Source organism: Rhinopithecus roxellana, chromosome 1 (genome assembly GCF_007565055.1).
Source record: "Rhinopithecus roxellana isolate Shanxi Qingling chromosome 1, ASM756505v1, whole genome shotgun sequence".
NCBI classification, from domain to species: Eukaryota; Metazoa; Chordata; class Mammalia; order Primates; family Cercopithecidae; genus Rhinopithecus; species Rhinopithecus roxellana.
The window spans coordinates 84,129,485-84,155,083 of record NC_044549.1 but is presented as its reverse complement, the minus strand read 5'-3'; the positions used below and the strand labels follow the sequence as shown (position 1 = coordinate 84,155,083).

Sequence of the window (25,599 nt, the reverse complement as noted above, 5' to 3'; positions counted from 1 at the left end):
ACCTAAACTTGGGGAGTTGCTTAGAAAACTTACTGAGCATAGTTTGAACTGAAATCTGAACAATGAGTAGGTGTTTATAGAGGAAAGAGGAAAAAAGGAGGCTTGGGTGTGTCAGAGAGAAAAAAAACCGAGTGTACAAAGGCCCTGTGATGAGAAAACTGGGAAGGAAACTAGTGTGGCTGGTGAGCAGGGAATGAGGAGGATAGTGGCCCAAGACTAGTTCTCAAAGCTAGGAAGCACTGGAGCTGGGGTTCATCCCGGGGTGGATCTGGCTGCCAAGGTCAGAATTTGCTGGCTAGCCCGTCACCTTCTTCTGATGTGGGACCCTGGTGCAGAGTTGTCCCCAGATTCTCCTAAGTGCTAGGACAACTGCGTTCAAGTTTTAAATCCATGGTGTCTCCACTGATGCCACCTGTTACCTGCGGACTTTTCTTCTACACAATACAATGACATCTCCCTTTCCATGAACAAGCCCTGAATTACAATTCAGTTTCTCAGCAAGCAAATGAGTATTAGATGCTCTGTGTTGCAATTACCATGGAAGAAAGCAAATTTGAAAACTTGTTCTTATCCTGTTGGCTGTCTCTGCTGTGCATGTAACACAGCTACATGCTCAGAAAACAGAAACAGGCAGTATCTGGGAAAGCAGAGGCAGAAATTCAATTCTCCAGTTCAAGCATTGGTTTCGACTTCCCACATTATGTTCTCACTGACCTCTCGTACCTCCTTGGATTCTTTTTTCTACATGATATCCCTCTTCCTCTGACAGCTAAAGGCCAAGGGAGGTGTCCACGTCCTGTGCAGGAAAGAGCATTGTTCAGCTCAGCGCTAAGGGAGGTGACAAAGTTCAGGATGATGCATCTTCCCAGCCTCACTTGATAACAGCTGCGTGCATCTTGGACGCTGGGTGGAAGGCTGGATTCCATGTACCCTGCGGTCCTTCCCTCCCTTTCAACCTCATGATGCTGTGATTTCCTACTAAGAGAGCAAAGTGGACCTATCCCATTTTAACTGAGCACAGCATCCTTCCCATGTGGTGCTTCTGACCTTTTACCTTCTCCCCACGTCTTGCCGTAGCCCTAGTGAAGGGTTCCAACTGTGGAGCTAGGATGGTAAATGCCCAGTGTCCTTCCTTTATAACGATGTTTTTCTCCTGTTTCCCACTGCTGAGATAATGTTGTAGTCCCCTTTACTATGAAGAAATGGCTGGATCACCTAAACTAGAGCTCTCAAAGTGCCTTAGCAATGCAAGACTGGTATCCAAACACCATCCAAGATCTAAGATCCCATGAGCCGTTTTTATTAGTGATTCCAACAGCCATGTCAGGAAATCAACCAGTGACCCATACAGATGGCTTTAGCTGGGATTTTATGGAAATAATTGATTCTACATTATTATGATGCAAATGGTTAAGGTGCCCTCATTTGTTTTCCATCTGAGCCTTACAATAATTTCTCTTGGAAACAGGTAATCTGCTAGGCTTGGTACCTACTATGCTTAAAAGTCGTGTCCTGGCTCATGCACGGCATTCACCTGTTAACTCTGGATCTCCGCTACTTCCTGGCCACTTGCTACTCTTACTTGTTCTCTGTTCCGGCTGAGTGTGGGTGGAGTGGTAGGATGAACTCCAATGTTTGGATTCCAACCTCATTTCAATCCCCAGATGTGGCATCTGAACCAACTGGTCATTTGGTAAGGATGGCCCTATCTGGTATGGTTTCAGGGTCTCCCACACCTGGGTACTGCCCTCAGGCCAAGACTTGGTCAAGGGGACCCAAGAAACCAGGGAGCCTGTCAGTTGCATGGAGAGACCAGGTTATGGGCAGGCACTGCCCGAGAGTGGGCCCAAGTGGAATCATCGATTCAGCACATGGCAGGGACTGAGCCACCTGAGTCTCTTGGCTGCCCCTGGCAAATGGGTCCATACGCTCTGAAGAGCTTAGGCTTCGCAGCTGGTGGCTGAAAACCAAGTTTTAAACAGTCAGCACACTCCTCACCAAGAAGGCTCTTCTCTTCTGGCAAGCCTTTCCTGGTGCCAGCCTGGAAGCAAAGAATTGAATAGCTCTGTGCACTTGATAATACCTGACAGCATTTAGTCTCAGACATATAGGCAGTGCCTTCTCAGCACAGGCAGAGATTTGAAATGTGACAGCCAAGATACTCATTTCGGTCCAAGCCAGTGCTTAGGAATCACAAAACCAGTCAAGAGAGCTGCCCAGGAGTGAAGCCAGCAACCGTAACAACTACTGGCTGTGCTGAGAAGGAGTAAGAAAAGCCTGACTCAAGAGGACACCATGCGGGGCTCCCACTTCTGGGTCTTAACAGTTGTTCTTTGATTTTCAGGCTTCAGGGGCAGGGAGATGAGACTGTTTCTTATGCCCTAGGAAAGCAAGGATTCTGTCCATATTCCTGGACAGATACCTGAGGAAAAACAGCTTCAACCAACCCGTGTTTGTTTGAGGAATAATGAGTGGGATGAATGGGGAAGATAAATAGTCTGTCTCCCAGCTAGATACCTCCTATGGCTCCAACGAGAGGCACACCAATGTCTCACAGCCTCATGTTTCACAGGCTGTAAATGCTAGTTAGTGAAGAAGGGGAAGTGTGTTGTTCTGGGAGTAAGGAAGCTGTTGGCCTTTATTAATTTCCAGATTGCTGTTCAGAAGCACCATGGTGCCCACACAAGTAAACCCCACATCAGAGAAGATTTTTCTAGTGAGCAAAGAAAGGCAGAAGACAGAGGAGGTTGCTAAGTTGGACTTGAAGATCAAACTCTGTCTACCTGCCTAGAGATGGAGAGGATTAAGTAATTAGGTAATATTTATAAAGTGTGAAAACACTAGATGGCCCCTGGAGTCTGCTACCAATATCAGCTCAACCGCTCCCAAGCCATAACAGACGATTCTGCCTGAGAACATCCTGACACCAGTGCCTGACACTTTAAGTGGCTCCATTCTCTGCTTTTAGGCTGTTCCTTGAGGCAGACAGAAAAGCCCTCGCTCCATGTTTTGTTGAAATGTATGCTTCCATCCAAGGTGGCTTTTGGTTAGAGTAAAAGGTGGCTTCCCCAATCCCAGGAGCCTCTCTGATTTCAGGAAGTAGCACTGGCATGATATCCTGCTTCAGATGCCTGGCAATGCTCCCCAATAGGAGCACCCAGCCTGGGCTACATCATACATGTCCCAATTGTGCCAACTCTTTTGGTAAGAATTTTTTATTCCTGGCCACCTGGTATGTATGCGTTAGCTTAATCCATCCATGGATCCATCCATCCATCCCTCTATCTTCCCATCCATCCATGGATCCATGCATTTATCCATGCATCCATCCATCCTCCTATCCATCCATGGATCCACATTTCCATCCATCCATCCATCCATCCATCCATCCATCCATCCATCCATCCATCCATCCATCTATCCATCCATCCATCCACCCACCCAACAACATATCCAATCCAGTATTTACTGAGGAGTCAATGGTGACCATAATAAAAACAGAGAAAAGGAAAACAGTCTCAACCCTCATGGAGCTTATGGGGTAGTGAGAGAGCTGGATATTAGGGAAAAAAATCACATATCACATAATCAGATGTAAAATCCAACTGTAGTAAGTACTATAAGGAAAGGTACTGGTGCCCTAAAACAAGTGGCTGGGTCAAGGCAGTCAGGAAACTTCCTTGGGGAAGGGACCCTTGAGCTGTGTTGTGAAGGCTGAGGAGGGGTCAGTTAGGCACTGAGGTGGGACAAGGGCCTTCCAGGTAGAGGGAACAGCCTGCTGGGACTACAGAATGGCTGCTGGACTGAAGTGTAGGATGCCAAGGGAAGGAAAGTACAAGATGGGGCTGGGGAGGGGGACAGGACTTGGTGTGTGGACCACCTTAAGGATTATACATTTCATTAGAAAGGTTTCAACAAATTCAAACAGCCTGGCTTCACATTTCTAACAGGAAGAGGGCATGGCACCCTTATTCCGAAATACATTCTCCAATGATTATGTCACATATAACAGGTTGTCCTGGGCATACAAAGAAGCTACTGCTGACCTACAGATAAGAAGATACAATTATTTGCCGAGTAATTTCCATGTCCAAGATCCCGCACTATCAGTCTCATTTAAAAGGCCACTGGCTGAGGAAGAGAGTGTGTGATTATTGTATTTTATTACTATTATTTTTTGAGACAGGGTCTCACTGTGTCACCCAGGCTGGAGTGCAGTGGGCATGATCACGGCTCACTACAGCCTCAAACCCCCTGGGCTGAAGCGATCTTTCTGCCTTAGCCTCTTGAGTAGCTTAGGGACTACAGGTGTGTGCTACCAAGCCCAGCTAAAAAAAAAAATTAAAAAAAAAAAATTTTTTTTTTTTGTTTTTTTCTTGGTAGAGATGGGGTCTCACTGTTGCCCAAGCTGGTCAGGAACTGCTGGTCTCAAGTGATCCTCCCGCCTTGGCCTCCCAAAGTGTTGGGATTACAGGTGTGAGCCACTGGGCTCTGCCTTATTATCTCTATTTTAGAGGCAAGGAAATAGAAGCTTAGATATTAGCTTGAACAAGGTCACAAACGAGTGAATGGTTTCTAGGATTTGAGTCTAGGTTTGCTTGAATCCCAAGTCTGTATTCTAACACTGCCTTATCCTATCTTATTATTTATTCATTCATTCACTTAGCAATGACTGTGCACCTACTATGTACCAGGTACTATGTTAGGCCCTTCTGATCCAAGAATGCACAAGATCTTTTGCCTATATGGCCCCACGGTGCAGATCAAGTGGGTGCAGGACTCTCAGGACTAACCCTGTGACCAGTAACCTATGCGCTGAGCACCCAAGATAACCTGACAAAATAGATAAAAGCCAAGCAGATAAAGACTGAGCCCAGTGATTACTTTCAGGAAAGTAAGAGCACCCGATTCCCACAAGTATGTTTAGTTTTAAAGTTCCTTCATTCAGGGAAGGAGTAATAAGCTGTGTTGTTCAAGTCACCTGATGACATCCAGAACACAGAGGCACCACTTGCAGGTTCTTGTGGAAGATGGCAGTCCTTGGACGATGGAAAGAACACTGTATGTGGACATAAGAGGATCTTGGCTCACATCTCAGGTCTGCCACTTCCTGGCTGAGAGGCTTTGAATGATTCACTTACCCTCTCTGAACGTTAGACCCCTCACTTGTTAAAGAGAAACAATACTACTACATTTCTCTCTTTGTTCACCCTACCCATCCCTCCATCCAAACTGTTAGTAAATCCCCAAAGTTCTCCTCCAAAGTCCATCCCTAATGATCACTTATACCTTTACTATGATCATCCTCATCCAACCTGTGATATTTCCATCAGTCTCTTGCAGGTCCTGCAGACTCCAGTGCAAGTCCTCTGCAAGCATTATTCACACAACAGCCAGAGTGATAAGTTTATAGACTGTTGTGATTATTCCAGAGTCCTGTTTAAAACCCCGCAGAGGCTTCCCATTGCTGTAAGATCTTAACTCCTAACAATTTAACTCTACCAAAAGAAGTCTTTGTCAGAGTTGCTCTTGCCTACTTCTCCAGCCTCTTCTCTCTGATCTTGCTTCCCCTTTGTTTACCTTGCTCTGGGTTGGATCCCATGCTTCAGGGCCCTTGCAAATGACCTGCTTCTCCAGATCTCTACAGGGCTGGCTCTCTGTCCTCACCTGCCTTATCCCAAGACAGGCTCCTCCCCACGACCTCACCACACGCCACCACTCTTAGCACATGACTTGATTTGATTCCCTTTGGGACAACATTGAAGCCTATCATCAGTGGACGTGTTTATTTATTTCTCCCTTCTAGAATGTACACTCCATGATGAGGGACCAACGCTTGTTCAACTTTACTTCTAGTGCCTAGAACTTGTTTATAGTAGATGGTCAATAAATATTTAATGGATGAAAAGCGAATCCTGGCAGAGGTTGTTTTGAGGATTAAATAAAACAACTATGAATAGAAAACGATAGCACAGCATCTAGCGCACAAAAACCTCTTCCCAGACTTTCTGTTTCTTTTATTTTTAAGAGATGTAGGCTTACTATGTTGCCCAGGCTGGCCTCAAACTCCTGGGCTCAAGTGATCCGCTTGCCTCTACCTCCCAAGAAGCTGGGACTACTGGCGTGTGCCACAGCACCCGGCTCTCTTGCTTGCCTTTCTAACCACGGGTGTTTCAGGCACCACTCTTAGAGTCAATGAGCTTTTCAAAGCTGGACAAAAATGTCTGACATATGAAAAGACATTTACTAGCTATAACAATTGAAACAAAATATTTAATGCTACATTAAAAGTCTATAAAATATCAACATTATGTCAACCAATCAAATGCAACTTAACACCAACTCACATATTTACATAAACTTAAGAGTAATCATGAAATGTCTGAGCATTTAAAAACGTTGGATATAACATGGCAGGACCTTCAAAATATGAGAGTCTAGGATGTTCCAAGGGTCTTGAAACAGACCTGCTTTTTTGGTCTTCTTTCTTAAACACTCAAGGTTAAAAAAGAATGACAATTGAAAATTATTTTTGAAAGAAGGGGGTTAAAAACTCTCCACAGGAGCTGCATGAAAAATGTGTTTTTCTTAACACTTTCCTATGCTAAAAGTTTCTGGCTGTAACAAGATAACTTTCTGGAAGAGTTTCTGGGAGGGCAGCTGCTTGCAAGGGCATTAAGTGTTCATATCGGAGCTTCTTTTAATAAGATAAGTAATTTAAGCTCATTAATCTGGTGAGTAGAAATGATTAACCTGAAAATAGAACAACATTAATATTTTCTCCCAAAATAGCAGAAAACCGTGATTTCACTGTCAAACTCTTTTTTAAAGCAATCATGGATTTACTTCTTTGTTTGCTAATTTGGATAGAAAATGTGACCCTCTTTCTCAATGTACTGATTTTAAATAGGCTAGTTACTCAGGCTTCCTTGCGCCGTGGTGTATGTCCTTTAAAACTGCTTTTAACCAAAACAGGAAGCAATGTTTGCATTGAAAACATAGCTAAAAAAGAGATCCCTCCATCAGCAGAGGCAAAAAAACATTCACCAAAAAAACACGACATTGGCTTAGGAGCCCAGAGGTTAAGTACGCAGTCCGGTGTCCTCTCCATTTCCTTTGCTTTTATTACATTATACAGTGTCATTTTAATTAAGCCATCAAATCAAATTATCAGATCAAGTGGTTTTGATTCCACTGTGGTTTGAACAGGTTTGGTTAAATTAATAAACCATATGTTTCATGTTGTTGGAAGGAAAGTTATTTTTCTCTGTTCACTGTTCCAAAAGTCTTCACAATAGACAGTATTCAGCACTTAATCACTGAATGCTCTCCCATGTGCCCAGGACGTGTTGCAGAATAACTGAAATGACAGCCCATTAAATCCTAAAGTCTGTCCAAGTTATTTACTGACAAAGGGCAGAGAGGCAAATCGCATGTCCCTTGAAGAATCCACCTAGCCTAAATATTGTTTCCATTTACTGGAACTAAAGCTTTATTATTTTTTATCGACGACATCCATATAGCAGTCTTTCTTCAGCAACAATACAATATTAAGATGACTTTCCCCCCATTCCTTTCTTAAGGGGCCCTGCCTCTTGTGCTTGGCACTGAAAGGCTGGATTCTGTATTCTCTATTCCAGGATGTCCAATCATCCTGACAAAATATGAGTGCATGAACACAGGCCCCCACCACTGGCTGCCTCAAGTTCAAAATCATAGCCAGGGGAACAGGGGAGGAGGAGAGCTATATTCAGTCAATTGAGGCTCTGGTTATCCCTCTGATGTGAAAGGTGACCGGGTGTTAAAGTGAATTGGTAAGTGGGCGGTTACCAAGTTAATAAATCTCTGGTTGGTCCTAGGGTCTTTCAGTGGAATGGAAACACAGATCCAACACATTCACAGTATCTTGAAGACAGAAAATATGTATCTTACAACAAGTCTATGATTAACCAGTTTAGGTTTCTCCAACTCAGTTTAAGCTACTCCCTAAAGTGGGGGTTAGTAAACTACAGTCCCAAGGCCAGCTCTGGTCTGCCATCTTTTTTTGTAAATAAAGGTTTACTGCAAGACATTTTCTACACTCATTTACATATCATCTGCAGGTGTCTTCCTGCTATACTGGTAGAATTGAGTACACTCGGCACTTATATCCACGGGTTCTGCATGCGTGGGTTCAACCAACCACAGATCAAAAATATTTGGAAGGAAAAAAAAAACAATAAAAACCAGCAATATAACAATAAAAAACAGTACAAATAAAAACCAGCAAACAACTATTTAAATGGCATTTACATTGCATTAATATTATAAGTACTCTAGAAATATTTTAAAGTATACTGGAGGATGTGTTTAGGTTATGTGCAAATACAACACCATTTTATATAAGGGAGTTGAGCATCCAAGGATATTGGTGTCCGTAGGGGTCCTGGAACCAATGTCCCACAAATACCCAGGATTTAACAGAGACCATATGGCCCACAAAGCCAAAAACATTTACTATCTGGCCCTCAACCAAAAAAGGTAAATGACTCCTGCCTTATGTAATTAATTTATTTTTCCTTCTTCCATGACAACAGCCTGATAAATGCATAAAACATCATAGCTTTCCTGGGCATTGAAAGCTTCCAATAATTATCAGATAGAGAATACCAATTAGGCAGGCTTTGTTGTTTTTGAATTACCTGACGATTACAGAATACCACTCCTTCTCTTTTTAAAACTGTTTTTCACAGAAGAGTAGAGGAAGGAAAAGGACTTGTTCCGTCCTTTGGCTCTTTCCTGCTAACATCTCTAAGGTCAATAATCTAAGTCTTCCAGGCTGTCTGATGATGTGTAGGCCATCTTTTGGCCTATAGTGCTGCTGAGTTACCTGAGTCTTGTTAGGGAAAAAAAAGGAGGAACATTTGGTCATGTGGGCTCTGGTTCCATGACATGTGCATTTAAAAACAAACAGGGACATCATCAGTCATTAGGGAGATGGAAATCAGAACTATAAAGAGATACAACCTCATATTCACTAGGTTGGCGAAAATAAAAGAGATGCACAATAACAAGTGCTGGAGAGGGCATGGAGAAATTGAAACGCTCATACACTGTTGAAGGGAATGTAAACTGATGCCACCACTTTGGAAAATAGTTTGATAGTTCCTCAAAACCGTAAACAGAAAGTTACCATATGACCCAACAATGCTATTCCTAGGTTTACACCTAAAAGACTTGAAAATGTATATTTACACAAAAACTTGGATACGGATGTTCACAAAAGCATTATTCATAACAGCCAACAGGGGGAAGAAACTCAATGTCCATTAATTGATAAATGGATAAACAAAATATGGCACCTCCACATATTATGTGCTATATTACTTGGCCATAAAATAGAATTAAATTCTGATATGTACCCCCCCCCAATACAGATGAACCTTGAAAGTATTAGGCTAAGTGAAAAAAGTCATATATGATCCATTTACATAAAATGTCCAGAATAGACAAATTCATAGAGACAAAAGGTACGTTAGTGGTTGCCTAGCCCTAGAGAGAGGGAGATACAGAGCAGAAGAAGAGAAGGAGAATGGGAGTGGTTGCTATAGATGGAGTTTCTTTTTGGGGTGATGAAAATGTTCCAGAAATAAATGGTAGAAATGGTTGCATGACTTTGTGACTACAGTAAAAACTACTGATGTGTACGCTTTAAAGAATGAATTTCATGGTATGTGAATTCAATCTCAATAAAGCTGTTATTTAAAAAAATAGGGACACTATTCAGCAATACAAAAAAATGACCTACTGATACATGTCAAACCTGGATAAATGTTAAAATCATTACCACCAAGTGAAAGACAAAACCAGACCTGAGGTTGCCTGGGGTTGAGGGCAGGAGAAATAATTGACTGCAAATGGGCAGGAAGGAACTTTCTGTGGTGATGAAAATGTTCTAAAACTGGACTGCAGTGATGGCTGCACAAGTATAAATTTACTAAAATTATCAAATTATACATTTACCATAGCTGTATATTATGGTATGTAAATTATGCCTTTAAAAAATGCTGTAAAAATAGGAAAATTTCCTAAACTGCTGGCAGAAGTGTAAAGTGGTATATACAATCACTTTGGGAAGCCATTTGGCAGTCTCTAACCAAACCTGAAAATATGTGTACTCTAGGATGCTGCCATTTTACTCCTGGGTGTATGCCCAATAGAGATATGTCCACATATTCATTAAAAGGCAGGTTCAAGAATTTTCATAATCACCCAGACTTGAACATAATCTACATATTCATGTATACTGAAATGGATAAATATATTCAGGTATAATCACACAATAGGATTTAGCAATACAGAAGAACAAACTACAAGTACAGGCAACAACAGAGAGGATGCTTAAAATTACTGTAGAGCAACAGAAGCAAGACACAAAAGAGGACATACTGAATGATTCTATCTTTATGAAATTTATTACACAGGCAAAGTGAATTTCTGGAAGAGGTTACCCTTGGGAACAGAGAGTGATTAGGAAGGGGAATGAGCAGGGAGTCCTGAGATCCTAGATGGGAGTGTCTTGATCTGGGTGCTTGTTACTCAGGTGTGCTCAGGTTGTGGAAATTCATCAAGCTGTGCACGTGTTACAGGTACTGCACTTTTCTGTATATGTAGCTCTCCAATAATACGTTAAACACACAAATAGGACTGCAGCTAGATCCCGCTCTCTCTTTGGCTCTAAAAATATCAGAAAACCTTTTAATACTCCCATGTCTTAAAGAGTCAGCGATGAGCATATGATAATTCAAATAAACCTAGTAGAATGACGAATGAATTTGCCATATTTAAGGACGGTTCTGTCGTTGTGGTCAAATTCAGAGAAGGCCTGTTCAGTGGAAGATCCTGCCCACTTCGACAATTTAACACAATGGAAACCATTATCTTCCCTAGCTTTCTTGGATAATAAAGGCCATGCATTTGCTCTGTACAGCTGATATATCATATGCTCCGCCCATTTTTCAGGAAAGAGCTTATCTGTCACCATCTCAGTAGTTCTGAGCTACCAGATCGTGCACTCACTTGTGATATGAATTCCTCACCCCCACAATCCATGTCCTCTGCATATAACTCTCACAAAATCCCCAGGAGACCTGCTTTTCTCAGTCAAGTTCTCTTGGGAGAAAGCTTTCTAGTTGGGTTATTTTCTTTATTTTTTTTAGCTAGGTTAAAAAAAAAAAAAAATTAGTTCATGTGAGGTTTTCCATGGCAGCCCAACCTAAGATATTTCACAGGTTTGTCAGCTTCTTAATTCTCCCATTGTTCCCAGAGAATGATGCCCTCGACAATCTATTGTCCCCAAATTACTTGAATCTCAAGCCTTTCTCAGGGAACCTGGTCTGACTCACTTCTCCTCACTAACCTCAAACAAAATCACACAGACAGGAAGGAAATGCTCCCATTCTTAAACTCCCTCTCCTCTTCTTTTAGCTCCTTTTCAGAAACATAAGCCTAGAAAATGGGCTCATTATTATCATCAAAGTGCATGTCACTGCAGTTACCTGTGGAATAGAATCCCACTCCCCCTGTTCCTACAAAGTCCATATGCCAATAAACTGTTCCCTTTTGTTAGGGGTGGGGGCACTCTTGAAAGAAAACCTTTCCACATAACGTACGACACTAACAATAGCCCAGTCTACTTCCAGTGTTGATAAATGACACAAGCTCTCCCTTTATTGCCCAAGCTCATAATCTTGAAGAAGGATAGCAATGGGTTGGGAAATATCCCTTTTTGCACCAGAAGAAAATTCCTTCTTTTTCCTTCCTCCCTTCCAAGTAATAGGGCTTTGATCAGCCTTGCTCCCCTCAGCATTTCCGGAGCTCTGTAACACAATTATGTGTTACACCTGAGAGGAGAGGTGTGCGGGTAGAACCAGACATTCTAATTTCCTGGGAGAGTAATTCATATTCACTTCACATGAGGAAGTAGAGATGGAAAAGACTGAGATGCCTGAAAATGATAAACTTATGCGTATCAGATATGGGGGTTAAACTGTTGAATAAAGGTTAGAAAAATTTGCAAGTGATTTCCAGTAGGGGGTGAGGCTGGCGTGGGAGTTCTTGCCTGGGGTGGATGGTAGTAAGACTGCTATATACTAGGGTGTTGGGAGCAATTCAAAGGTCCTGATGATATGGACAGGAGACAGAGAAATACTCACCAGAAGAGGGCAGTTCCCCAGCAACAGTCCCACCCTCAAGCCTAGAGACCCTTGGCCCTAAGTGAAAACAGACATTCCTGTTTTCATGACCAAAAGTTGCCTTTTGGCCCACCATACCCCGCTATCCTGTACCCATATAAACCCCAGACCCCAGGCTCCAGAAGCAGACAAGGGGAATGAACAGAAGAGAGAAGAACAGCAGAACGGCATGGTAGGGAGAAGAGAAGGAGCATCTGAATGTCAAGGGACAATCAGAGAGGAGATTGGCCACTAAATGGCCAAACTCCATCATCTTCTCACTCAATACCCCTTCTAGCTCCTGATACATCCTGCTGAGAGCCACCTCCACCACTCAATAAAACCCCCACATTCATTCTTCAAGTCCATGTGCGACCTGATTCTTCCTGGACGCTGGACAAGGACCTGCGTACCAAGAGGTCACTGAGCTGGTTAACACTTAAGCTGTCCACAGACAGCAAGGCTGCAAGAGCCCGCTGTAACACATGCCCACTTGGGCTTCAGGAGTCACAGACAACAACCCTAGTGCCACAGCCCCAAGGAACTCGCCCTGGCTCCTGTACCTGCCCGTCTGTGTGCTCCCCCTCCCATAAGGTGTCTGAGAAGCGAATGGTGACCGAACAGATGAGCCACGTTCCTGTTGCATGTCCTTCAAAGGCCGGGGGGACGGTCAGGGAACTCTCCCGTTTCACTGATATCTGAACTCAGAGATAAACTCCTGATCAACAGGGAAACACGTAAAAAGTAAGACACTTTCAAAAAGCTTTCTCTAGACATTGCTATAAGTTTTGAAGCTACCAGGCAGAAATGCAGACAGAATTATCTATTATTGGTCAAAAGGGCAATTTCTATCATACCTATTTAACAGAAGTTATTCCCACACCTGCTCCTATTTTTCAGCCAGACAAGCTCCCTTTAGCAGAGAAACATATGCACTTAACACCAAGTCTCAATTCCTGCCTGGCTTTGAATTCCTTTTAATTTAAAGTAATTTATGATAAGGAATCTTCCTCTGGGTAAGGCACTTAATCCAAATATACCTTTAGAGGCTTCTGTCCCCAGTGGGTTTTCTAAGAAGTCTGTCATGTCGTGGTTCCAGGCATCACGGACGGCGGACTTGGACACCACCCTGTCATGCAGACGCTGCTGTGGTCGAAAGTTATTTCTCAGATACTCCACCGACTTGACATGGTCTTGCTGCTCCGTGGTGAAGATGGAATAAAAAGCCTCAAGCTGAATGGAGAACCAGAGAGGGGAGGAAAAAACAAAACAAAACAAAACAAAAACCATCAATTAGAAAACCGATTTGGTCCAAAGCAGGTGGAGGTGATAAGAGCACGAAATGGTAGGAAGTGCCCGATACCAGGGTTGCTAAACCCAGCAGGACTTGGGTTGCATTCTGGAAACACTGCCAACAGGCTCATCTGGCTGTGGTTTCTGTCCTGCCAACTAACCAGGAAAACACTTCATTTGAGGGCTGTACCACACTCTGAGTTTGTGCCTCCCATGAGAGAGTCTCAGTCTTCCTGCAGTGCCCTGCTGGAAAGGCCTTTAGCATTCTAGGAAGAAGCATAGGGTCACGGTGATACTGTTATGTCCCGGAGCCAGACGGCCTGGGTATGAATACTAACTCCATCGCCTACCCACTCTGTGACCTGAACAAGCTGCTTAACCTGAGCCACCATTTTTCCTCAATAAAATGGTGATAATCATAACAATATTTACCCAAAAGGATTTTTGTCAACATTAAGTGCTGACAAAATATTTAATCCAAGTACAGTGCTTAAACCAGTTCCTAGCATATCATAAGAGCTTCATAAATATTAGGGATTTAATTCTTGGCATCTTCCGACATACTAGTGATCAAGTTTGGCAAAGTCACCAAGTCACTAAATGTGTGACTTGCAAGTCAAACTGCCTACGTTCAACATTTACCAGATGGGTAATCAGAGACAAACTATTCAAGTTTTCTGTAACTCAAGTATCCACAACTGTAAAACACGTAATAATACTTACCTTATAAAGTTGTTAGAAGTATTAAAATATATGTAAAGTGCTTAGTACACAGTTAAGTCCTCAATTAAGGTTAGCTGCTATCATTATTATTAATATTATTAAGAAACATTACTTACAAGACTGCCAATCTAACTTTTATGGAAAGTAAAAGAAAAATATCAGGGTGCCCAAATCATATTTCTATTATCAAAAGAGATTCTTTGGGCCAAGTGTGGTGACTGATGCCTATAGTTCCAACACTTTGGGAGGCTGAGGTGGAAGATCGCTTGAACCCAGGAGTTCAAGAGTAGCTGGGACAATGAGACCCTGCCTATACAAAAAATACAAGAATCAGCTGGGCATGGTGGTGCATGCCTGCAGTCACAGTTTCTTGGGAGGCTGAGGTGAGAGGGTTGCTTGAGGCTGGGAGTTGCAGGCTGCAGTGCGCTATGATTGCCCCACTGCACTCCAGCCTGGGTGACAGAGTAACACTCTGTCTCAAAAACAGAAAAAACAAAAAAGGGATTTTTGTGTGTGTGTGTGGCCTTCAACATTGTGATCATCAAAAACAGCAATTCTGGCCAGGCCCAGTGGTTCATGCCTGAAATCCCAGCCCTTTGGGAGGCCAAGGTGGATGGATCACTTGAGGTCAGGAGTTCAACACCAGCCTGGCCAACATGGTGAAACCCTGTCTCTACTAAAAATACAAAAATTAGCCAGGCATAATTGTGCATGCCTGTAATTCCAGCTACTCGGGAGGCTGAGGCACAAGAATTGCTTGAACCTGGGAGGTGGAGGCTGCAGTGAGCTGAGATTGTGCCACTGCACTCCAGCCTAGGTGATGGAATGAGACTCTGTCTCAAAAAAATAATAACATTTTTTTAAAAACTAAAAAAGGTAATTCTATTACATATGAGGAATGGAATAGCGACTGAGTGACAAAGACTTGTCCTCAACAGGACACAAAGTTATTCTTGTCACCGAAAAACAAAAACAAAAAACTGTAATTTGAAATATGCAGCCACCAAAAATACTAATAGGAGAAGAAAATAGAATGAAGAGAAAAGCTGAATGAACTGTTTCTGGCCCATCTGGATCCTCCGGTGCCAAATAAGACTGCTTTCTGCAGGAGACATGGCCGAATGGTGCTAGAAAGATGCTCTCCATGCACTGTCTAGGCTTCAGGGAACCAGAAGGCAGTTAACACTAATGTGGAAAATAAGAAAGGGAAATCACTATCTGGGTTTCGGCAAATTCTAGGTGGTCATCCTGAAGCCTGGAACTAACCCCCACTATTTCTCAAACAGCCTCAGAGAATGACACAGAAAATGACCTGCTTCCAGTCTGCCCTCTCTTTGCATGAGAAAGCGATGAACTGAGGTAGTGATATTAGCCATGCAAAAATCATTTAAGTATATGAATTCACCTATCATTCTACCTCCCCTCCAATCCCACAGCTTATGTAAAATGATAGTAAACTATGGAATTTTTTCTGCCTTTTACATAGAACCAGGATGGATTCACGACCAGCCTAAAAGCCAAAGCAGCCTATTACTCTTGTATTACTTCAATTCTCTGTGAGTTACTTTACCTTCTCATAAAAACTCATAGTGTCTCTAGGTAGAATCTGCCTGCCTTCCCATTCTTTCTGCTACTCCTTCTTTATTTACAGCAAAGGAAAGGCAAGACATGACAGAAAAATTAGGAAAATTGGATTGATTACTTTGTCCAAATGTGAGTCACTCAAATGAAGACAACTAAAGATGTTGAAAAATCACCTCCACCTCGTGACATGAACTCTCTTGATAGGACTACCAAAGTCTGAACTGAATGCATCAAATGTGAGAGCAGGTTTCTGATTTTCTCAGAGAAAATAACTTCTTAAAATTATATGAGAAGGTATTAACAAAGACCCTCTGGAGACAGCCCAGAAAAAGACCAATCAAAATGATTAAAAAGATGGAGAATAAATCCTGTGAGGAAAGGTTAAAGGAAGTGGAACTGTTTAGCCTGAAGAAAAGGTGAGTAAGGAGTAATTTCATAAAGCCCCTCATATGTGGAAGAAGTTGACCAGCTCTTCTCCGTGTCCAGAGAAGTCCAAATAAAAGGAAATTGGCTTAAATTAAAGGCTTAGAGACGTGAGTTTAATAGAGAGAGACATTCCTTAACTTTCAGGATGACTTTTTAGAGAAACGGACTGGGCTGCCATACATCGTGAATTAGACCGGAAATTTTCCGGAAGAGACAGCCATCTGTCCCAAAATAGTTTAATCTCTGAGATGCCAGAAAAGAATGGCCTGGAAAACTGTCTCAGCAATACGACTCTGAAGTTTGTTTATTCTATAGAATACTTGCTTCTTTCATAGCCAGCATTAAATTCTCCTAAAAAGTTTATTTCTGAAGCCTCCGGAAAGAACAAGCCACATAACTCTAAAAATGAGGCAGGTTCTGAATTTAACACAAAAATGCTTTCACTTAAATTGCTCTTACAGCTTAATGACATGCTATGGTTTAAAAGCATGGCGGCTTCCTTGTTATTAACTTAACTTGCCCCAAGATTTTGAAGAAAGGATGTGATGGTTCTGGGAGTGAACTGATGACCTGAACGATATTATATTGTCAACTGGATCACAGTTGCTCTTGACAGTCATACAAAAGAGGGAAAGCAGCACAAGCTTAGCACACTGATCAAATGTCCTTCCGTGGGTTGGCGGCATTCACTAAAACCCTGTCATTTTTCTAAGTTAAATGAAATTCGCCAGTGGCCTGTCTCTTTGGTAACTGGCATGCTTGGCCAATGAGTTAAAAACCTCCAGGAGTCTTGGATTGGTGAGAGGAGTCTACATTTCTCACTTTGGCAAGTGGGCTGTGATGAAATCTACTGATACCTCATTACATGGCAACTTCAGTCTGTCTCTGGACCCCAACCCTTGCCTTGGACCTCCACTTTGTTTGATTCCAAAAGGTGCCATAAGCCCACCATGAGAAAGTGTCCCCTAGAGTTGTGCAACATGGAAGTCATGCTGGAGCCATAGAACAAATCATACAGACAATGTTGTGTCTTTCTGGGCCTTTGACTGGTCCATATGTTTGGTGCGTAATTTGTTCTACTTTTCTAGATCTGGTTAACAGCTAAACAGTGATCCTTGAAAAATATATATGAGATCACGTCATGCCTCTGTTCAATACTTTTTGACAGCCTCCCATCCTTAATGGTGGGGCCCTTTTGATCTGGCCTATGCCTAATTCTCCAAATTCAAAACCCTTACCCCTGCTAACCTGGGTACAAAATCCTGTTTTTAAACCCTACTTGCTAAATGTGTGACCTTGGTCAAATTATTTAATCTTTCTGTGCCTCAGTGTCTTTATTTGTACAATGGAGGTAACAGCACTACTTCCTTCTTGTGGTTTTTGTAACTATTCAATGAATTGTGATATCTGAAGTATTTGGAATAATTCGTGGCACACAGCAAGTGCTCGGTAAGTACTATCACTACTATGATTATTATTTTATGAGGACTGTGGTAACTACAACTGTACTCTAAGCTTATGACAACTGTAAAATGCTCTATCAACCTTCCCTTCCTTATCCCCCTTGTATTTATCAAACCTACTACATGCCAGGTACTTCTTTAAGTACTTTACAGACATTATTTTGGTTTCCAACTTCTTTTTAGCTTAAAGTAACGACATTAAAGTAGCATTACAAGAACACTCTTATATCATGAACACTAGCAGGCAATATTTACTGGGTGCTTATTACACGCAAGGCATTGTGCTGAGACTGGTATGTGCTTTCTCTCACTTAATCCACAGAAATCCCATGAGGCTGCTGGTAGTATAACGATTAATAGCAGTATTAGTATTAATGTTACTGACTAGTAAGGAAATTGGGCTTAGAGGCATTGAGTAACTTGCCCAAGGTCACTGATATGGTTTGGATCTGTGTCCCCACCTAAATCTCATGTGGAATTGTAATCCTCAATGCTGGAGGAGGGGCCTGGCGGGAGGTGACTGGATCATGGGGGCGGAATTCCCCCTTGCTGTTCCCGTGACAGTGAGTTAGTTCTCACAAGATCTGGTTATTTAAAATTGTGTAGCACCTCCCCTTTCTCTCTGTTCCTCCTTCTCTAGCCATGTAATGCACGCCTGCTTCCCGTCTGCCACAACTGTAAGTTTCCTGAGGCCTTCCCAGTCATGACTCCTGTACAGCCAATTAAACCTCTTTTCTAATAAATTACCCAGTCTCAGGTAGTTCTTTACAGCAATGTGAAAATGGACTAATGCAGGCACGGGAACCAAGAGGTGAAATGAGGCTTAGAATAGCAGGTCTGTTTGACTCTATTTTGTATGCTCTCAGCTACTTCATGCCACAGGCATAAGAGGCCTTAACATTATCCACTGAGTCACACTGCAGTGGAGAAATGGATGCAGTTTTAGAAGTCCTGAAACAATTCCCTTTAGCTAACCCCAAAGCCAGTTCCACACAGGGCACCCTGCATCAGCAACATAAATCTATCTATCTTCACCCTTTTGCACTCTGAATAGAAACTGCCAATGGCCCAACACAGAAAGAACGGGGAGGCATGAACAAGATAGCAGGCCCAAGGAGAAAATCCTGTCCACCTCCCAAAGCCCTCACTTTTCTTGGCTGATCCTGCCACAGTAGGGTAATAAACACACTTGGAATTATCTCGACTTTAATACAACTAATGAAGTCTTTATCATTTAGTAAAAATAAATGAAAGTTTTTATTTCTATAATATTAAATTGACTCTTAAACTTTTGAAGTGAATGTGTAAAACATTTCTTTCTTTTATCCCTGCTTGGGGATTTGTAATTGCAGTTTAACTGGTGCCGTTTCAAGAACAATTTTAACCTTGAATTGCAAATGTGTTGGCTGGAAGTGTATATAAATCATTTCAACTTAGTTTTTATTATAAAAGTATTACAGAGAATAATTAGTTTTTAATCTGTCGGTTTGAATCAAAGGCAAGTTGAAATCTATTCATGCCATTCTTGTGTAGCAAGAGCTCCTGTCCACAAGACTTGGGCAGGGCATCATTGTGGATGAAAGGGAGAAGTGAGAGAAAACCAAAAGTAATATAATTATGAGCCATTAAAAGGCTGATATGCACAACAGTTTAAGGGATGGGCATATAATGGTAATTAAACAAAACCAGAATTCATTATTAGCACAGTAAGGAAACCAAGGATACTAACTAGGAACTGGAAAAATCTCACCTAAGGTCATGGAGATTATTTTAGCTTCACCATACATTTGAGGTATGACAGGGCAGGTCCTATTTGTTGCCTCGTTATTAAACAAGACAATGATAATGGAATATTAAATTCCCGGTAGCCTGGAGCATCCAAAATTTTACTTACTGAACCACAGCTGCAAACATAAAATCTAAGAACAGCTAGCTAAATGCAGGGCCATGCCCCTCCTGCGGCTACAGTCAGTTTTGCATGAAGGTGATTATAGAAAGGGCTTTATAGAAAGAAAAGGACTTAACCATAATTAACAAAGAAAGCCATCTCTTTTGGATTAATGATGGCATCTTCACCCCATCATTTAAAAACCTCCTTCATTCACATGCACTGCATGTCATGTGTTGAAATAGAAACGTTCTGAATTAAGTGACTCACCAGTTGTCGTGGCCTTAAGATAAACCTTACAGCTGTGACAGCCAGTAGCCACATGTGGCTATTCCATTAGAAATATGGCTAGCCCTACATTTGCAGTGATAATATTTTGGATACATATTCGATTAAATAAACTATACTATTAAAATTAATTTCACTTGTTTCTCTTTACATTTTTTAACATGATCACTACAACATTTTAAATGATGTGGTTTTCCTTCTACCAGACAGTCCTGCTTTAGAGGTTTGGTGATCATTTAATACCGCAACAACAACAACAACAAAGACGCCTAATATCTCCCAAGCACTTCCTGTGATGCCAGGTCCTAGTCTAAGCATTTTATACATATTCCATCATTTAATCTTTATTGTGACTCCATGAGGTGGGGGTTATTATCATCATGTTACAGATGAGAAAACCGAGGCACCAAATAGTAGAGTACTTGAGTAATCTGGCCGAAGAACAAAGTCATAAATGGAACCCAGGCAGTTCGCCTCCAAAGCACACAGTCTTAACTTCAAAGAGCTGCTCTACTCTTTCTGACAGATACCTTTGGTTAAAAAAGGGTCATGCAATTAAACCTTTTCTGTCTATTCCAGTTTACCATCAGGAAAAAAAAAAATCACACATCTAAAGGTAAACAAAGTAGACGCAGTCACACTTACTTATTGCCTTTTTGATAGCACCCCCTACAAGCACTTAAGTAAAATTCATGCTGGGGAAAATCATAGGCAATGCCTTATTTTAACCAACAAGATGCAAATAGTCCTGGAAAGGAAAGGTTGGGCTAGTTGCCTATGGGCAAAGAACCATCATCTGAGAAGCACTATTCTAGAAGAAAACAAATCCTAGTTAACTGCACTGAAAGCTAATCATCTTCTATGACTGATCATGGACACGTTGCCTGCAGCCATCTCCATGTGTTGTCTGGCTCCTCTGACATCCCACACAAGGGCCAAGAGTGCTGCCATTTTGTTGGGGTGACCCATTTTGTTTGGGTGGCATGATTTCGGCCTGATATTTTCAGAAGATGTTTAGAGGGGCCACGTAAGCCATGCTGACTACGTGGGGAATCCCAAGTCAAGGTAAGGTTTGGTTAGCAATGCTGTATTTTAATCTGGATTATTACACAAGCCAGAGGTACAAGTGCGCTGGCTGGCAAGGCTGATTTGAATGCCCAACTAGAATCACAAAAGGGAACAAAAGAGGAAAGATTAGTGTTTGCCTGCATGTGCTCTGAAAGGCTTCAAAGAAATCCACATCATACAAGTCAACACTTTGTGCTAACCATTATATTTTATGGTGAATATCCTCAAATTTTACTCGAGTGCAGGCACCCATGCTGGATGAGAGGGAAGAAAAGAGAGAATACAGAGACTGTAGAGAAGTAGAAGAATGAGGGACTAGGAATGTTTTCTTTCTGTCAGAGGCAGACATGGAATTCCTGACTACTTGGCTTTTCCGAATTGGCTGTTCGCCTTTCTGAAATGAACATTCTGTGCTAACTTCAGAAAGAATGTTGGCAGGGTCAGGGTGGGAAGGTCTGAAGCGATAATACTTGGATGGTGAATGCTTTCTTTTCCAAGGGCTGACACAGCTGTGACCTCCACAAAGCCAGCCAGCAAGGATCCAGTTTGGCCACATGAATATGAGCTGTTTTCCTCCCTTGGGAGAGAGAGAGGGACACATGAAGCAGTGTCTGATAAAAGTAAAGTATTATCTTAAGATGGTTTGTAGTAAAGAACCTGGAAAGCAAATATGATTAATTTCTTTTCTGTTTCCCTGAAACACAATACCTACAGAGAAGTTATATATTGGAAGGCAAACACAGATCTTACATTATTTCTTCTCTTTGAGCGTATGGGTGGCAGAGAGTGGAATAGTGAGCAGATATTTAAAAAGCACTTTCTCAGAGCCCCAGTTACAAAAACGATCAAAATGCTTCTAAAAGACAAATACTTGGCAAAACATCCAAGCCCCAAACTCTGTCTTTTGTTTCAAATCTGGAGCTGTAATGAAACCCAGCATATGTTAATGGTCTTATTTCTCTCCAGCTAATCAGCGACTCTCTGCCTCTCCTTACATGGAATTCTACATGAAAAGTAGCCAAATCAGTATTTCTTAACTTCATTATCTCAAACCTTTCTCTCTCTCTTTTTTTTTTTCTGAGACAGAGTCTCACTCTGTCATCCACACTGGCGCGCAGTGGTGCGATCACAGTTCACTGCAGCCTTGACCTCCTAGACTCAAGTGATCCTCCCACCTCAGCCTCCCAAGCAGCTGGGATCACCAGACATGTGCCACCATGCCTGGATAATTTTTAATTTTTTTTTTTTTGTAGAGATGGGGGTCTTGCCACGTTGCCCAGGCTGGTCTTGAACTGCTGGGCTCAAGGGTTCTTCCTGCTTCACCCTCCCAAAGTGCTGAGATTATAGGCACGAGCCACTGAGCCCAGCTGCAAATCTTTCAATCTTTCAAGACAAAAGTATTTATTAATTGACAAAAAAGGAGCTTGAAAAAAAAGTCCCTTCCGTCAATCCTGCATATATAAATATTTGGGCTGTAACTTTATTATTTTTTTTTAATGAAACAATGTTGGCATCACCATTAGGAAGAAAACTCATTTCTTATTTCATTATCTCCTTAAGGCTGGCAGATCCTGTTCTGAAATCAAATCACCAGTCCTTTCTTTATTGTCAGGGTCAGATTAAAAGGAAAAAATATCTGAAAGTAAAATGATTGCCAAAACAGCAGTGAGGCCAAATAAATTTGTTCAGCCTGGCCTTACACGACCTAACTTGGTTAGGGGAGTAGTGTCTCTATTGCCCTTATCTTCTTCCAGGGAACCTGCCCCATTTACCCACTGAGAGGTAACACTGGATGTTTCAGGATGCTATCTGGCACCTCTGGTGGCTCATTCAAAGATGGACATGTGCCCCAAGGCCAGCCAAGTAGTTGGTTGGTCAACGTCTATTCAGATCCACCTAATGGAATACTTGACCTAAGCCCCAGAAGGTCAACTGGTACTAGAACAATCAGACTGGTGGAGGTGGTCATTTCTATGAAAGACATCCTAAGTACCTTTCAATTTTGGAAAGTCCTGGTTAATGGCTCAAATCCACTTTCTTACAAATCCTATCCATTTTTCCGGGCTCTGTTTTCGGGAATAATACAGAAGAAATTTGACACTTGTGTTAATTCAATCCATGCTGAATTTTGCACAACTAACATGTCCCTTCTAAGAATCATCCTCAACCATACATTCAGACCTCATGAGGTGATTTAAAGACCTCTCATTCCCCGGATGGTTCCCCTACCTCTGACATTGCCTCAATCCTATCTCCAATTCATCAGTTCCTACCCACATTTACTGCTCAGCCTAAATCATGCCTTCCCATGAAATGTGCCCAGGCCACACTCAGAAGGAAGCAATACAGTATAGTGGTCAGAAACATGGGTTTTGGAATCAGGCAAACTCAGGCTTAGTTTTTGGTTTCATCATTCATTAACCATGAATCTTTGGGCATGTTACCCAATCTCTCCATGCCACGATGTTCTATGTGAATACCCATCTCTCTATATTTGTGTTGCCACTGATTAAGTTGACATGTGTAAAGTGCTGAGTAAAGCGCATAGCACACAGAAAGAACTCACTCAATGGTATGTTTTATTTCATTTCTCCATGTCCACAAATCTCTTTCTTTTCAGAACTGTGGGTAGGCTTAGTGGTCAGAGCATGATCTTTGGAATCAGACACCACGGCATGGTTACCAGTTGTGTGATTGTGGGCAAGTAACCTTCTGTGTGGCTCGATCTCCTCTATAAAATGGGGTGTGCACAGCACATTCCTCGTTAAGACTGTAGAATGGGGGTATCAATAGCATCTACCTCACAAGTGTGTTGTTCATGAAGATGAAATTGGTCAACATTTATAAAGAGCTTAGAAGAGTTTCTGGCACAAAAGGTCATCATCAGCGAGGATAGCTATTATTACCTCCTCAAGATTGAATACTTAAACAATACTCAGATTTCCTGCCTGCAATTCTCTTTAGTGAGTTAATTTCATTTGCGGCTAAGAAACCACGTTCCATAGCTTACAGTTCTTGGGTTCAGAAACATGTTTGTGGGAAAGACTGCAGGAATCAATGACGTGCACAAGATCAAGAACAAATTCCTTACTGGTATACTCTAGCCATGCTGGATTGTTAAGTCAATACAAAGCAAGTAAACACAGAAGCCCCACTTGAGGCAGAATATCTACCTGATGGTAAGAGATGGGGACGGGTCTCCGGAAGACTATCCACTCCACTATTTCGCTACACGGTGGTGTGGTCAAGGAACCTGTGTACCGATAATAGCTGCCCAGGGATGCAGGCAGGAGGTCCCGGAGGACGAAAGGATCCAGAAAGGTCTCCTTCTCTGTTAGGGGAAAAAGGGAAAAGAAAAGCACAATGGTAAGTCATGCCATTCCACGCCGCAGACAGTCAACACCCTCGGCATGCTGGTGCCACATCACAAGCCTTATGTTTGTTTATATCCTGAGAAGCACTAGCATTTGGTGGTGGGAGGGCCTCAGTAAACAAAGCAGCATTTCCCAGGGTGTTCTGAGGACACCAGCACCACAGTATATTTCAGTAAAAAACAGGTTCCATGATGAACATGTTTGGGCCACATTAAAGTCCCTCCCCCTTCCCCAGGAAATAGACAAAACACTCTAGCATACTAAAATCTCTGAGAAGTGTTGCAGAAAAGAAATGGGCTTGACTTTGTTTAACCCACCCCTTCCCAATCTTGTTTCATCATAGAACTGTTCTCCAATTATCTATGAACAGATAGATAATCAGTGCAACAAACTTTGGGACACATAGAGAGACTCATTATGAAAAGAAAACTGTAAGCCACCAGTAACGTGCAGTTCCAAAGCTGGCTACATTTCATTACGGTTTCACCCAAGTCCTTTCCAAATCAAAGTGAAGTCCAACCAAGGCACAACGAGAAACTTAAAAAGAATGGCCCCAGGAGCCAGCATTCTTTTTACAAACATGGAGGTGTCTTCCCTTAAACAGAAGAAATGACATTTCAGTTCAGACCCAATAATGAAAATATGATTAATCTATGAGGAAAGCAAGGCATGTAATGGGTTAGTGTCTGCTCAAGGTCACACAGCTCCTAAGAAGCAAAGCCAGGATGTGAATCCAGATGTCTTGACACCAGAGACGCCAAACAACTCTGACTCAGCGAAAGAAGGCACTGAGGTTAGCAATGTGAAAATGCAAGGGTAGGGGCAAACAAGGTGAAGAAAAACATTGTAAGCAGTAGAAACAGCATGAGCAAAGGCTCCGGGACAGGAAGGAACAGTGTCGCAGAGAAGATGAGGAAAATGTCTTGTAATTCTCCCAAGCACACCCAGGAAACTATGTAGCTTCTTTCATGAGTCAGAGAAGGTCCTAGTCTCTACATACATCTCCAGACATGTAGTCTTGAATTTACATCTGGGATTCTTTCCTCTTCCCTGTTAGAGATGCAATAAGACTACTGGAGTTCTGCTCATGAGGTCCCTTAGCTCCTTCATGGCTTCCACCATGGGCCCTGGGAACAGGGTTCCAGGTGACGTCATAGACACACCTGTACCTACAGGAATATTATTCCCAAGCCTCATACCTCCCCTCCTTCCTTCCTCTTCTCAATTTTATGCAGAACAACTAGTGCAGGCATTTGGGCAACCGTGCATCCCCAGACGCG

General features: G+C 42.2%; 1 protein-coding gene across 3 annotated transcripts in view; it reads right to left on the bottom strand.

Annotated features, from left to right (window-relative positions):
* PTPRG (protein tyrosine phosphatase receptor type G) overlaps positions 1 to 25,599 on the bottom strand; it is a 744,286-nt gene that overhangs the window by 114,063 nt on the left and 604,624 nt on the right. For all 3 annotated transcript variants that reach the window (XM_010357825.2, XM_010357826.2, XM_030927161.1), the window contains exons 7-8: positions 24,119 to 24,276; positions 13,253 to 13,445 (exon numbers count right to left, since the gene is read on the bottom strand). In XM_010357825.2, the coding sequence (XP_010356127.2) occupies positions 13,253 to 13,445; positions 24,119 to 24,276 (351 nt within the window). The remainder of the gene's footprint in view (positions 1 to 13,252; positions 13,446 to 24,118; positions 24,277 to 25,599) is intronic.